Here is a 15,700-nt window from a genome sequence, read left to right as displayed (position 1 = left end):
GCCGCCTCATCGTATAACTTAGCTCAATGGTTAGAATTGTGCTATCTGCCGCAGGCATTTTTTTTTTCTTTTTAATTTCTGGCAGCCAAAAAAAAAAGAAAGCACCCGGTATGTGGGCTGTAAGGCTTGTGTTACGTATTAAATCAAGAAGTGTTTCGTGGTATCTGTTGTCACGCAGCCAGCGATACTATATCTGGCCTTTGCATTGTAGGGGAGGTCAGCTTCCAGTAGAAGAATGCAGCGGTCCGCTTACGAGTCCTGACGAGTCCATGTACTACAAGTGGTTGAATCATTTGTTTCCTTCACTGGAAGGAGACGGTTTGGGTGCAACTAGCTCTTCCTGGTCGATTTATCTTGTTCAGGCGGATGGTGCAAGCTACGCACTGCCGCTCTCCGTTGATCGTGGTTGCTGGAAACTGCTGCAATCCCGCCTTGTTCTTCCGTTGCTGGAGCCACGTTCCCGGGGAAATGAAACGCGCTGTCGATTTTCTTTTTCTTTGCAGAACGCACATGCCAAGTCGTAGACATGCAGAATCCACCAGAACCAGTCAAGGCACTCGTATTCGAATGGAGCACCAAGCGTCTGAACTTCACCATTCTGGGCCCTTCCGCGCTTTTCGCGAGTGGCTGGGCGAGCCAAGGAAAGGGATTGGTAGGTCAACTCACTGCTAGTGTCCCAAGTCATTGCTTGTCAAAAGAAATACCTCAGAGAATATTTCGATTGTCTCTGTTTTAATGGGGGCGCAGGAGAAGTCGGCATCACGGGTGATGCCCGTTACTACTTCTCTCTTAGCCGAACATTATTTCTAAAAAAATTGGCCGGCTAAAACAAAAACGAGTAAAAATGACAAGGACTGTACGTAAAAAAGATAATCTGGCTGTAACTGACCCAATAGATACATACAATTTTCAACAACAAATAAGGTTAATTTACGTCGGAAAGCGCTAACGCAGGGTTCCCATAAAGTTCAAATCTATGCACGATACGTGACAACACAGAATTTGCACAGCAAGTAGCGTCATTTAAGGTTACAGAACAGCCACCTGTAGTTCACTTGTAATTCGAGGAAGCGCAGCGCTACCACACAATGTACACAAGCTTACACCACAGGTTGTATTAAAGACAGTGACAAATCCTTAATCCTTTTTTTTTCTTTTATTTCATACTTTTTCCAGCTTTGTTGTCACATGCAAGCCATGGTACGCCACTTAATTATGGTCTGCTTTCTTGTTACAGCCTTTCAACCGTATAAAGACTGCTTTCGATTTGTGAGCTTTTCTTCTTTTGGCTTTTGCCCGTTATCCTCAAATTGTACATACACTGTAGAATAAATAGTTTTGATTTATCGATCGATCGATAAACCGTAGCATAAATAGTTTTGATTGGTCGATCGATCGATCGATCATCTTGTGCCTTTAGTTGTGTGCCCCAATACAATTAGTGCATGTGAATTTGTCCTAAATAAACTGCGCGAGAGCGGAAGTTTGATTTTCAAGCGAACAGCTAGTGGAATTATTACTATTATTATTATTTCTTTTGAACACATATATACATTTAACAGGAAAGGGAAAGCGAGGAGCAGGCTGTCAACTGCCACCGGAAGGGGCACAAGGCCTGGCAATGGAATAGGGACATTATAGCACGCACGCGAGGCAAACACAAATTAACTTTCCATATTATAATGAAATGACCAAAATTAGTTTTGAGATTCAATATTCGTTCTCAGTGACATGCATTAAGACAATGTTCACGGCACACTTATACTGCACTCACACTTCCAATTACTGTCCAGCGCAAGCATCGCAAAAGGGAATAGGCCCAGCCATATAATGGCTTGTAATGTTATGCATGAAATCCTTCGTAGCATACTGGATTCCCTTTGAGAGGAGCAACCCGCACTATCATGAAAAATCGGTTAAGAGGTAAACAAAAGTTAAAAGAATTCGACGCAAGAATCATGTTTACCATGGTTTGAAGTAAAATATAACTTTTTCTCATCGGCGTCACATGCAGGTGGTCGAACTCGGGCCTTTTTTTTCTTTGCGCCAAGGTGTAGTCACGACACTTACGTGGAATTTCATTTATGTACTTCTGTGATCTTCTGTATTTCCCGTTTTATTTTTCTCCAATAATGACCGTATGGAGGAATCGTTAATGCCTTAAATTTCGATAATGAAATGTATTCTGGCATGTCCTTCTTTATATTTTCAGTGCTCGCCTAATGTTTGCGTTGTTAGTAGATGTATTTCTGGTTCCTCCTACTCTATCCTTCGTAATGGGGACGGGGACGGGGACGGGGACGGGGACGGGGACGGGGGGGGTACTTTTGCTGAGTGAATTAGTTTTTGCTTTTGGTTTGGGCGTTCCTCCATTCAACACGCAAACAAATTCAATGCGATTCAATTCAATACTAAGGCAGCAACAACAGTAACTACAAAAGACTCAAGAACATAAACTAAACAAGAGCGTAAAGAAGAGCTAAACTAACGGCTTTATAGCTGACCAACCGACATTCATGGGCAAAACACATCCGTGTGGTGAGCACCACCAGCACAACGACTATGGCATGGCATCCCACCTCTACCATACCGTATCTGTAATAGACGATGACAGTTACAGTCTAGACGGTCATCACCAATAGACTACCGTGTCATACCATGTTGATGCTGCGCCTTTGCATGCTTGCCACGCCGATATTCTTTGCCTATAAACGCTGGTTTCTCAGCAATAAAACTCAGCCGCCACACCATCGTCCGGTGAGTCATTTTTACGTACGTTTCTGTGTTCTTAAATTTGCTCTTGCTGCTTTGACTCCTTAAGATCTCGAACCAATTAACCCCTTAACTCGCGCTGTAGCTGAGAGCCGGAATTACTAAACAACATAATTACAGTTCCAAGGTGAAGACCAGTTAGTGTCATCAATCCATGAGATATCATTTTGTTTCAGTACTACCAAGGTCCAGCTGAGCCCATCCGTGGAATCAAAAGCCAGCAGTGGGCGATCTGCTACCCTGGTGACAGCGAGCCGACGCGATTCTGGTTTGCAGGTACCATACGTTCATTACTTAAATCTGCCGTGAGCACGTCTGTCTCACTAGCTAAGTTCAGTAGCTAAGTTCGGTAGCTAAGTTTGGTAGCTAAGTTTGGTAGCTAAGTTTGGTAGCTAAGTTCGGTAGCTAAGTTCGGTAGCTAAGTTCGGTAGCTAAGTTCCGTAGCTAAGTCCGGTAGCTAAGTTAGGTAGCTAAGTTAGGTAGCTAAGTTAGGTAGCTAAGTTAGGTAGCTAAGTTCGGTAGCTAAGTTCGGTAGCTAAGTTCGGTAACTGACTCCTATTCTTGTACTGCTTGTGTCCGCGTATCCCTCACTGTATCCGCTTATGTGTGTGTCCTTGTCGATTCTGCGCGCTAGAATCTACAAGAAACTTCTTACGTACCAACTCGTTCAACGTTTTGTTCTATACTTCAGTAGCTGACCTGCCAATCGCAGTTCCGTCATCCTAAACGGCACCGTGACCCGCGATAACCAGAGAAACTGTAGACAGCGGTGACGTATCACAAATTGGTGCTGTATTGTCTAATGTGTCCGCTTGAGAAATGTTAACCAGTTCTGCCTGCGGTTTGAACCTCCATTTTTTGCATTATACAGCAAAAAATACACACCGACGTTGTTGTTGTTTTTTCAGTTCATATCGTTGTTCAGGTATATGAGCCCGTCACCTCTGACTACAATTAACCGTAGCTGTTCCATCAATCGATCCCCGATCGCTGTTTGATAAATACTGGTGTACATGTAACCTCTGTTCAAGATGTACGGTCTGCCGTGAAAAAAAAATGAAAAGGCATGAAAGCACACTTTACTAGAGCTAAACGACTCGGAACATTTGATGTACGATGACTTGTCTGGTGCGGTGCGACTCATTCTGGCCTCGATGTGAATCACCAAGTTTAAATCACTCCTTGCTTGCTTTTAGGTGATCACCAGTGGGTAAACAAGAGAGAAATTATATGGGAAAGGCAGGGAGGTTAACAGGGAGAGAGGTTTGTGGTTTGCCATCCTACGATGAGGGAGAGGTAATTGTGGTAATATGGAAGAAAGCAAATGCGCGAAAAAATAAAAGAAAAAGAGGGTGGAAAACGTCCGGTAGAACAGAATTATCTCTAAATGACCGTTGTCATCAGGCCTCAGCCTGATGACAACGTTTCGAAGAGCGATTTTTGTCTTCGTCAGGGTCACTTGTTGCCACAGGTGACCTTGTCGAAACGTTGGCTGCACACTGAGTCTGGAGTTGTTAGCTCATTGCTAATCGTTTCAAAGACTCATTCCTCGTTTAGGGTAAACGTGTTGTTTTGTAACTCGAAAAATATGAAGAAAATTACTTCCGAATGCACACCTCCCAGAGCTCCCCCTGCGTGGTCTCTGTCCCGTTACGTAGTCGTTCTCAGTATCGTTTTTTTTTTTTTTTTGCGCTATGAAACGGCGTGTTTATTCGAAGCAATGTAACACTCAAACCTCATTATAACGAAACAGGTCATAACGAACAGTTATAACGAAGTAATTGTATTGTTTTATTCGCATAGGGACCCATACGTTTAAGACCTCGCTTTAACGAAGGGAAGTGACCTATAAACATGGCCTTCTTGGAGATGCAGCTTGTGCGTTCAACATAGATCGCCTACACAATCTTTCATTGTGCGTTTATGGCAGGAAAGTAAAATAACGCGCGCGTTTACCTGGTCTTGTAACGCAGTCGTTCGGCGGTACGACGTGCTGTTGAATAGTCTTTGACTTACCTTGTGTTCCTTACCCGCTTCAACCCGATAGCAAAACAATGCTGGCCGCAAACGATCATTTTAACGAAGCACTGAGTATAAAGAAGCAATTACGTCTTCCCCTTTAACTTCGTTATAGCGAGGTTCTAAAGTAAATTGCCCCAATTTGCTGCGTTACTAGAAATCATTTCTATTTTCCTCTGAGTACTTTTCTCTTTCTCGGCTTTCTTCTCTAGCGCCACGCATCCGAGAAATTTTTCGAAATTCCTCCTCATCCTCTAACATCATCTCCTCCTCTCTCGGAACTGCAAACGGGCTCAGGCGTCGCCTTGTGTTCTCCGAATGCACGACGTGGTCGTCGTTACTTACGCTGCTTGCTACAGCATCGTCATCTGATAAAGCTTTCTGTTATTCATTTCGAAAAGCCTTTTTATGCAGAACGCATTTTACCTCTCCATTCTTTCACCCGCCATGGTGGCTTAGCAGCTATGAGGTAGCGCTGCTAAGTACGAGGTCGCGGAATCAAATCTCGGCCGCATTTCGATGAGGGCCGAAATGCAAAAAGACGTCCATACGCCGTGCATAGAGTAGACGTTAAAGATCTTCCCCAGGTGGTCAAAATTATTACGGAGTCCCCGAGCTACGACGTGTCTCATGATCAATGAAACCATGTGGTTTGGTGCATAAAACACCAGAATTTCATTTAACTTCGTTCCCGTTTTCCAGATGACAAGTGGGACATGGGTTACGGCACCATGAAGTCGCTGCCACTCAGAATCACCTCGGGATCTCAAACAGTCGACGTCATGATGGTGCAGCCTTATCACGACGACGAAGACAGCGTCCTGAAGGCAAGCGCTTTCCCACTGCCGATATTAAGCGGGAGAACTTCGTTGTTTTATCGCTGATCGACTACTCGTTTAGGAACATCAAATGGCAGAAGGGGTTTAAAGCTTTGACGAAGACCAGCATAGCACAGCCACGAGGCTAGCTGACTCAGACTGCCCTTTGACACTGCTACGCTAAACTTAGATCATAAAATGAAGGAAAAACTGACGTACACCCAACTGTAGCACTAAGCTACAAGGGAAACCCATACGAGTTTCTGAAAAAGAAATCTTTGCAGTTGAAGAAAGAAACTCGTCCCGATTCGGGATTCAAAATCGGGACCAACGCCTTACCGGGGTCTGCCGCTCTATCACCTGGGCTGGGAAATTTGGGTCAAACGTTTTGAACGTATGTTTTGCCCGGGGCTATGAACTCTCATTTCATGCCACCAAGGTCGATAAAACAGATGAAAATCGGATAATAAAAAAAAGAGACGATAATTTATTAGAGGAAAGGCAATGAGTTCGGCTTGAGGTAGTAGCCCTCCAGCCGGCTACTCCACTCTGAGGGGGGGGAAGAGAAGAGGAGAAATAGAGGAATACGGGGAGCGAAGAAGGGGATAGACAGTAGGACGCGATTATATACGTGTTCGTGTTCCAATGGACCCATTCAAAGCCTTGAATCTAGGCCTGTGTTAACTAAAGAATAATCTAGAAAGTTTTGACGGCCGAGTGGACCATAAATATGATCGCTTTGGCGCAAACAAGGAAGGACGGAAGGGAACAAGGCGAGTGCCAATCACATGTGATATATACACACATGTGAATTCGCAGCATAGAAAACAGTTTCAACCGCGCAACACCCTCATCACAGCCGGTTATGTTGATATTATGTCCGGCCCAAGAGCCCAGTTAAAACTTTTAATCACTCAACTTCTTGTAGCTAACTCACGCCGCGCGAATAGGTCAGCGCCTGCCGTTCGCAGTCATATTGTGGACAAGCAACAAGCGTCTACTTCGCTCTTCGAGGGACTTTGGAAATACCACGTGCTGGTGAGTCCACACACTGGATTCGATGCAGCTACTGGCGTCACCTAGAGATACGAATAACGTCGTTTCTAGCATTATTACCCTTTATTATCAGCACAAACGTCCCGTCAGTGAACGGGTATTTTTTTTTTTCAATTCGCACGCAGAAAAAAGATCTGTTTATAGTTGAAGACAACTGCGAGAAAGAAAACTGCAAATCCATCCACTCATCGTGGTGGGTCAGTAGCCGTGGCATTCTGCTGCTGAGCACGAGGTCTCGGCTTCGATTCCCGGCCGTGGAGGCAACATTTAGATGGAAATTAAATGTAACAAAAATGCTCCAGATGATCAAAATTCATGCGGAGACAGGCTGCGATAGCGATTGTGCAGCTTCAATTTTCTGCGACGATTCCCGTTTCGATGCTCATATTTCTCCCTTAATACCCCTTTAAATTCATTTTCCTTTTTTCCCCCGGCAGGGTAGCAAAGTGGACGTTTTTTTTTCTGTTAACTTCCCTGTCTATGTATCCTCAGCAACGTCCGCTTAATTCGACTCGTCGCCTAATGTCATTGCTTACGACGAGCTTCATTTTTTTTTTAGATCCCCGCAGGTAAAGGATGCAAACGGCTGGCCAAGGATCTACCGGCTCCGCCCAATTTTTCGAACCTGGACCTCGAATTTCACGTCGAAATGGCTTTCTCAAATCCGACGGTGCTGGGCTCCATGCACTACCTGGCCCATTTGGAAGTAAGTAGCGACGCTCTCTCTCTCTCTCTCTCTCTCTCTCTCTCTCTCTCTCTCTCTCTCTATTCGCGAACTTGTACTCGACAACTACATATGGTTGTGAGGACGTTAATTTCCCAAGACCGAATCGAACACGAAGTTAATAGTTGCGAGAAGCTAATCGAATCGTTTATCGAATGTTTTTTCGTATAGTTTTCGAATAATGAGTAGCCGTTTTCACAGTTATTGTAAAGCGACGTTCACATCCTTGTATTAGTAACGTTAGCAAGCTTTCGCAAGTTTCGGTTTCACTGCGTGTTTATGCAGCCATGCTTATTGAAAGCACAAACGAAGCATTAGTAACAAATATGTAGTTTGTGCGCATACCCATGATTCTTCGGAGGGATCGAATGATTCCAGCTTAGAAGAAAACCTGAGACTCCCCGAACAACGTAGCCATTCTCCACTACGTATTTTTCTCATATTTTCAGGCCCACTGTGACTGCGGGGACGAACTGCATCGCTTGAGCACTGCTTGATTCTGCACAGTTGACGATTCTGAGTATTCGAAAACTATTAAAAAAATATTCGTATTTGCGAATCGTAACTGTTCGATTTGAAGTCTTAAGTCGAATGTCGCAATATTCGATTCCTTATCCAAAATTTTGAAATTTTCCCACACTACTACAGAGCAAGAACCCGCCGTGGTTGCTCAGTGGCTATGGTGTTAGGCTGCTGAGCACGAGGTCGCGGGATCGAATCCCGGCCATGGCAGCCGCATTTCGATGGAGGCGAAATGCGAAAACACCCGTGTACTTAGATTTAGCTGCACGTTAAAGATCCCCAGGTGGTGCAAATTTCCGGAGTCCTCCACTACGGCGTGCCTCATAATCAGAAAGTGGTTTTGGCACGTAAAACCCCATAATTTTTACAGAGCAAGAATTCGAAGATTTAACACGGGTCGCGATCGCGAAACCGCACTGCATCGATCCGGTGTGCCTCCACACTGCAGGAGATCGTACCTCCAGAGACTCCGCTATTGAAAGAAGTTCGCCTCTGCTGTGATGTCACTGAACGAATTAACTGTCTTCCCTAGTCCATCCGTATAAATATTTTTTTTTAGTTGCACAGCGATGCGCAGGCCACCGCATATTTCGGTTGCAATCGACTTTATAGCCGACGACAACTTATGGTATCACCTGTCACGACAATGTTACTGATACGCTATGGTAAAGCCGGAGAATCTCTTCAAGGATGACATCATGTGCACGACTTACCGAGGCAAACGGAGTCGATCCTCAACCACAGTCAGCCTAGCAACGTGTACGTTTTGCGGTTTCGAGGAGTATCGTTTCCGGGAACTTACGATTCGATCTGTAACGGAGTGCGATTCCCGCGAAAATAATAGTACGGAAGCCATGCGGAACTATCAGAATGCATAAACTACCAGTCGTGTTATTCAACGATTTGATAATATTCATAATGATGTGTAACATAATATCTGAGCTTCGCTCCTTATCTCGCAGGTAATTCGCAACGATAGAGACGACCTTCTCAGCGTCACCGGTGTAGACTGGCAGTCGGCCAGCAAAGAGGAGCACGCGCTCCTTATCAGCATGCAAAAGATCTACGATTTCGCCAACGGTAAGTGTCACGTGAACCGAAGGGGGAAAAAAGTTGCATCGTTGCCTTACTGGGAAGGAGTGGCGCTTATAGCTGACCCAATATTGTGCGCAGTTAAGTCTTTCATTCTTCATCAATGCGCAATGTTCTTGCGAAGGACACCGGCAGACGTCACAACGACTAGGGAAATATAGTGTTCCTGTATATGCTCCCGCAGGGAGCAGAGTTGCGCATAGTTCCGCCGCCGTGATCCAGCTCTGCAGCGAAGCCACTCCTCGCGCGCGCAGGAGCCAAATGCCGCGCGATGTTCCGCCTTTTTCTCTGGTGGTCGCGAGCTACAAGCGCTAATTGTTCGCAGGCACTTAGCAAAGGGCACTTGTTAATACAGGCTACGCTCGAACGAGTCATTCGTGCAGCCGGAGGGGGTGGGCTTCCAACCAACCGAAACTTTGTATGTACCTATGTAAACACGCATATACAAACACACACACGAACGTACAAATATGGGGTGGGACCGCCTTCGATTCCCCAAAATAATATACTCCCGTGGCTCGAACAGCTCCAAAGTTCGCTCGCAAACGCGCAGTACGTTGCCACAAACAGCGGTGCAATGATTTTCAGCATGCATATGAAGTTGTCTTATCATGGCCAGAAAGCAAGAAGTGTTTTAAAGAGTGTTTAAAACTTCACACACGTAAGGTGGACACTTAGCGCATTTTGGCTGCCGAAACCAGCCGATTAATGACCGTCGCCAAGAGAGCTATCATGCCTGCAGTTATGTCAGTGACCGTTAACAGAGCGCCATTTATCACTAACCATCGTTCACAACAGCTGCACGTTTTCGATACATGCGGTGCAGACACAGATTTAAGCGTATTTCAAATGTTGACATGTGCACATTTTAAGCAAAGCTTACTTTTATTTACTATTACTATTTAGTAGTACTTACTATTTAGTAGTGCTTACTATTTAGTAGCAGCAAATCTGCAAATAGAAAAAGATTCAAGATGCAAGAGCTTCTAGCTGCTCCTCTGAACGCACGATCGACGGTCCACTGATTGCAATGGCGATGGTACTGACGGAAACGACGAGTTCGCATGAGTCGGCGATGCGCCCGTAAAGTTGGCTTCGCAGCGGCGCGGATCATTTGACGTCATTTTTCGCGCTCGGCCAATAGCGGTGCGAGCGGCGCCGGAAAAGGTATGCGCAACTCTGCTCCCTGCGGGAGCATATACAGGAACACTAGGGAAATAAGGTCATAACAACTCTCTTTCTTTTAGGACGCATCTCTTAGGCGCCCGTTCCTGCGACGAGCGTCGGCGTCCTACCTCGTAACTGAGCGAACGAGCACAGCGAAACACGAGAGTGAACGTGGAGCGCAGAGTTGGAGGGAAAAAAGCGACGAGATCGAAGAGAGCGGGAGGAGGAAAGTGGAGGAGGAGGGCATGGCGAAAGCGCGAGAAGAAAAGCGTAGTGCCGCGCACAAGAAGCTTTGCGGCGACGATGGCTACGAGATGGCGCCAGGATAGCGCGCGTCGTCTGTATTTAAACAAAGCGCTGCATGAGCGGAGGTCTGTCTGCGGCGTCTTCTGTGAAACGTGCCCACGCGTTCACACGCGTCCTCTGGCGTCCTCTGGCGTGACTGCCTCCCGATTAGCGAGGCAGTCACGCCACACCTCGGTCCGTTTGGAACGTGACGCACGAGACATATTGTCCGCGCCAGCCAATATATCGCGAAAACACGTATATACAGCTGTGCTCAAATTTCGCATTAGGGAGTACCGTAATCGTTGGTGAACTCTTTTTAAGTCATTCATATCCAACGCACATCTTGGAATGTTACGTGAAGTGGAGCTTTCACCTTCTTTGTTATTTGTCGAATTTCTGAGGCTGAAACGGAAGCGATGCCTTGGAACCACTAAAAACTGTCCATTGTTGCGGTGGTTCCCGATTAACGAAATCAAGTGGAGCGCAGAGTGCTGCAAGTTCTGCACCCGTCGAGGTGGTAACACATGAAGTCTTTGACTTGATGTCTGCAAATTTTGCCGAGATGATGACAGCAGCAGCAGAGCTGTTGAGTTTTACCGAACCATTTGTGTAGGCATGTTGGTGGAATCTGCGGATGTTGTAAATGTATTCCAAAGTCGCTTGCTTCAAAGCTTGCAACGGCGCTCCAGCTTTCTTTTTGCGTACGGTGCAGACACCACAAGGGGCTCCTAATCGTGTCGCAGGCGTGAATTGTGTGGGCAAGTAGGACTGATGTCTTACGATACTTCTGGCAAAAGTTGAATGGGGCCTCATTCCTGGCAGGCAAGGAGAAAAGATGGCGTGAGGGAGTCTGAGTCAGGTGTCGGGTGTGAGCTCTCAGGACATCTGTCGTGATATAGACTGTCCAAGGAGAATATCTGACAATAGCCACTGCCACAATCGATGACGTAGTTTTTGGAAGACCAAGAGAACTTTTAAGTCCTTGGGCTTGCACACTATGAAGTCCGCGGTTATTTGTACTGCAAAATCATCACGCGATTTCTGAATGCCTTAGAAGCTGCAGGGATTGGTGTACACGTCTCTCACTGGATGCGCAGCTATTTGAATGGACGATATTTATTTCGACTGAAGATAGACCAACGCCGTCTAGCTATACCAGTCGTGGTGTACCGCAAGGCAGAGTATGTTCAACCTGGTGCTCGTTGGTCTCGCCGATTCGTTACCGCAAACCGTACGGCTCTCCGTATATGCAGACGACATTTGCATATGGGCTTCGGGAGTGACACGTGTACAAGTCCGCGCACGACTTCGAAAGGCTTCAACGGCCGTGTCAACACATTTAAGAAGGCAAGGCCTGGAGCTTTCACCTGAGAAGGGTTGCACTCGTTGCTTTTACCTTGTTACAAAAAACTAAGACGAGGCGAGGCGGACAGTCAGCGTGCTAAGCCAAGAACTGAGCCAGGTGGGCACAGTGCGCGTTGTATAACCCGTTGCCGCTAAACTGAAACTCGCAGGTCACGTCTACAGCTACGTCGACAGCAGCGGCTTTGTCGGGTGCAAAGTGGAAGCGCGGGACAACGTGGAACCCGCCATCGTGTTTCCGGACAGAAACGAGGTCAGCATGTTGGACACGATACTGCCGACCTACGACCTCCTGAGCAATGCAAGCTACCTCGGCATCGTGAGTAATCCATTAAGGCGGAAGTGTACACAGTCTGGTCTCCTAGATAGCCGTCAGATCTCTAGCGCATGTGTAGTCCTTTTAAGAAACTGGGAAAACATTAAAGTTTAAAGTACGTCGTCATTCTTGCGATAGCCCGCAAGAGGTCATTGACCAATTGATTCGTCGACTGATTCGATTTTAATTTTGTTCTTAGAAATCTGAAAAAGTACATTCCAAGAAAAAGCCAAATTGAGGTCTCACTGTTAAAATACTGAGTTGAAATCCTCGTGTTAATAAGTGCATTAAAAGATAACTATGCATTGAATAGCATCACATTAGAAACAGCTAAAATCACAAATATAATCACTATAATAAATGCATTTGGTTGACTGATTGATTGAATGATTAAGTTGCTAAATAATTGGTTAATTAATTGCATAATTAACTGACTGCTTCATCGATTAATCAATTGATTATCTGACTGATTGAGTGATTCATTGGTTAATTGACTGATTCATTGATTGATAGGCTAATTCATTGATTGGTTGGCTGATTGATTAGTTGATTGGCTGATTCTTGAGTGAGTGGTTATTTGACTAATTAATTAATTAATCTTGAGCAGCAAGAGGTCCGTGGAATGCCCGTGCACACCTTCGAGCTGGTAACCACGGCAATGCCAGTGGGAAATGCCAACCTCACCCGGGCTGTGATCACCTACAGCTTCCTTGCGGTAAGCAGACACACTGACGTGAGTTTCGACTTCGCGGCCGACTATTTGCTAGGCCAACACGCTGAACGTTATAAATTGTTCGCAAACACACACATTTAAATCTCAGCTTCAAAGCGGCTTTGAAACCTCTGGTGTTTCCGGTGTCACAGTGCTCCTTTCTTTTTTTTTTTTTTTGCGTAGCGATATAGTTCAGCGTCAGGATACACTGAACGCAGTCTCGGCACACGAGCAGTGATTTCGTTTGCAAAAAAGAAAAAGAAAACGCTTCACGTCGGCCGGCTTTAACCCACGTGACATGCACATACACGAGGCTACGGATTTGGCTCTCCGTTGGCTCGCACGCAGTACGTTGACCCGAAGTCCTGAAGAAGTACATACGGGTCATGAAAAGCCTAGCCCTCGTTGATAAAACACCGGGCGCAACGCCGCGGTCTCCGTATAGGAAGGAGGAAAAGAGATAAGAAGAAGGCAGGGAGGTTAACTAGAATCATGTCCGGTTGGCTACCCTACACCGGGGGAAAGGGAAAGGGGGAGAACAAAGATAACAGGGAGAGAGAGGAGGGAAGGAAAGAAGGAAATTGCAGTGGACTATTAATGCAATTTCTGTAAGGCCACACACGTCAGCGGTCTCCGTATAGGTGCGAACGAGCCTACTTGCTTCCATGGTAGTTCGCGCTGAGAATGTAGCGCATCATTTCAGTCCGCAAGGGATAGAAGAATAATGAAACGAGGCGCGGATCCTGCGTTACGGTACCGTATGTATTACTTCATACATGTTTTTTATTACTTTATTTTACCGCAGGAGCACGAATTTATGGACACCTCGGTCAACCAGAGGAACCTCCCCGTTCGAGTGGCCATGTACGCCTACGTGAGCAACAATGACGAGGTTGGCAGTTGTGTTTACAGTGCCTCCATTCTTGTTATTGTCGTCGTCAACCGTCTCCTCCTTCGTAGAGCGACCAGTTGGAGTAAGGCGGGCTGAGCACGCGTTTTAACGCGTTAGCATTAGGACTGACAAAGTTTAGGAATGCATGTGTGTGAAGTTCGAAAGGACAGACTGGTGGGCTGTTTGGGCAACCCATCACGTGGTAAAGATTATATATATATATATATATATATATATATATATATATATATATATATATATATATATATATATATATATATTCCGACGCACAGTATGCGCAGGTGAATGGACAAATTACTGTTACGCTATATTACCGCACTCGCATGGATGCACGGCCGCTCAATTTTCGAGTTCTACACGATCAATTTCAACATTCCCGTGCTGTTTTTTCCTTGCTTTCATACGTCAGTCAGGGCATCAAATTCAAGGTAGTGAGCGACGCGAACTGCTTTCTTTTATTCGGGGGAAGTCCTATCAGCCAGCTAGCATACGGCCAGCTTCATAGCCCAGCCAAGCCGAGTTGTATCCATGCCTTCCCTTACTATACACGCTGGCTCGCTAGCAAAAGACACGGTCACTTCGTAAAATGAAAACTCTGCGTTTCTTCTCGCGTGTGCTTTCATTTCCTTTCTTCCTTTTTTTTTATTAATTTCCTTCTTTTTCTTTCCTTTCTTTCTTTTTCTTTCTTTCATTCATTGCCCCAGCCGGACTTTTGCTTCTTTCACCAGTGGGAGCAATACGGTTAAGCGCACCTCTATTCTACGTAACAAACAAATAAAAAAAACCACCTAAATAAAACCTGACCATAACATGTTCGCTCAGAGGCATCTCTGGAGCGCACCGATCTCTTAATAGCGTCTTATATGCAGCGGCTTCGATGTACTTGATTTTCTCTGATTAAGCGATTCGCTATGTGTCTCCTCTTTATGTATGCCCATTCTCGGCTAATCCTCCATAATGTTTATGTTCCACTGTAACACAAAACCTCGGATGCATTAACACGTGTCGGCAACACGACTGTGCGCATCGCCTTTAAACTGTCGCTTAATTTATTTAACTGCTTCGCTTCACGTAAGACTCGAACATGTGCGTTGGATCACCGTAATTTCTTCGTTTCTTCGTGCAGCCGTACTTCTACTTCTTCGCGAACATCCACGATATCACGACAGAGATGAGGGACCTCAACAAGAAGCTGAACGTGAAGAACTGCTACAATGAGAACGACTCCGAGTACACCTGGGTCCAGCTTGGCTTCCCGGGTAATCCACCTACTTCACCTATATGGGCCACGATACCGAACTGCGATATCGATATCGTGGTTCGATATCGATATCCTGGTTCGATATCAATATCGTTAGCGGACTGGCGGCCGGCGGCACACATCGAAACGTGTGCCACAGCGCTTCGATTCTGGCGATTTCATTCTATTGCAAACTACAGAATAACGCGCTGACTGCGGTGAACTGATAATTTAGGGGTTTTATTCCTTTTCTTTCTAGCTGCACCTAATTTTTAAATCTTGCCTGCGGCAGATAGCACACATTCTAGCCCTTGAGTTAAATCACTCGATGGGGTGACCATTAGTTCTACGAGAAATCAAAACGCCTAATGAAACAATTAACGTAACTACACTAATTATCTTTTTAAGTAATTACCTTACACCACATATTTCAATCTACGAATTGTAGCTTTTGAGTTTGCAAGGCATAAGTCCGCAACTCTCACAAAGTAAACAATGGTCGTCACTAAGTGACAGCGCGTTAGTATGGTCCCCATGTTTCCTCACACGCTTTTTTTCTTTTAGCGTATAGCAACAGTATAAAGATACAGAATTTAAGCAGAAAGCTGTCTTGCCGTTGTTACGTGCATAAAAGTATTGCGGAAAATTTTGAATTACTTTAAGGGTCAAAATGTAATGACCTTCATTAAACGAAATAAT

At 45.4% G+C, this 15,700-nt stretch overlaps 1 protein-coding gene across 1 annotated transcript in view; it reads left to right on the top strand.

The window, feature by feature from the left end:
- Positions 1-15,700, top strand: part of LOC126527342 (uncharacterized) — a 53,956-nt gene that overhangs the window by 11,361 nt on the left and 26,895 nt on the right. Inside the window, exons 5-13 of the mRNA XM_050175134.2 lie at positions 504-652; positions 2,949-3,048; positions 5,494-5,618; positions 7,225-7,371; positions 8,874-8,991; positions 11,973-12,139; positions 12,744-12,851; positions 13,654-13,740; positions 14,888-15,020. Coding sequence (XP_050031091.1) covers positions 504-652; positions 2,949-3,048; positions 5,494-5,618; positions 7,225-7,371; positions 8,874-8,991; positions 11,973-12,139; positions 12,744-12,851; positions 13,654-13,740; positions 14,888-15,020 — 1,134 coding nt within the window. The remainder of the gene's footprint in view (positions 1-503; positions 653-2,948; positions 3,049-5,493; positions 5,619-7,224; positions 7,372-8,873; positions 8,992-11,972; positions 12,140-12,743; positions 12,852-13,653; positions 13,741-14,887; positions 15,021-15,700) is intronic.

The sequence above is a fragment of the Dermacentor andersoni genome, chromosome 9 (genome assembly GCF_023375885.2).
Source record: "Dermacentor andersoni chromosome 9, qqDerAnde1_hic_scaffold, whole genome shotgun sequence".
Taxonomy (NCBI): domain Eukaryota; kingdom Metazoa; phylum Arthropoda; class Arachnida; order Ixodida; family Ixodidae; genus Dermacentor; species Dermacentor andersoni.
This window is presented reverse-complemented; position numbering and strand designations above follow the sequence as displayed.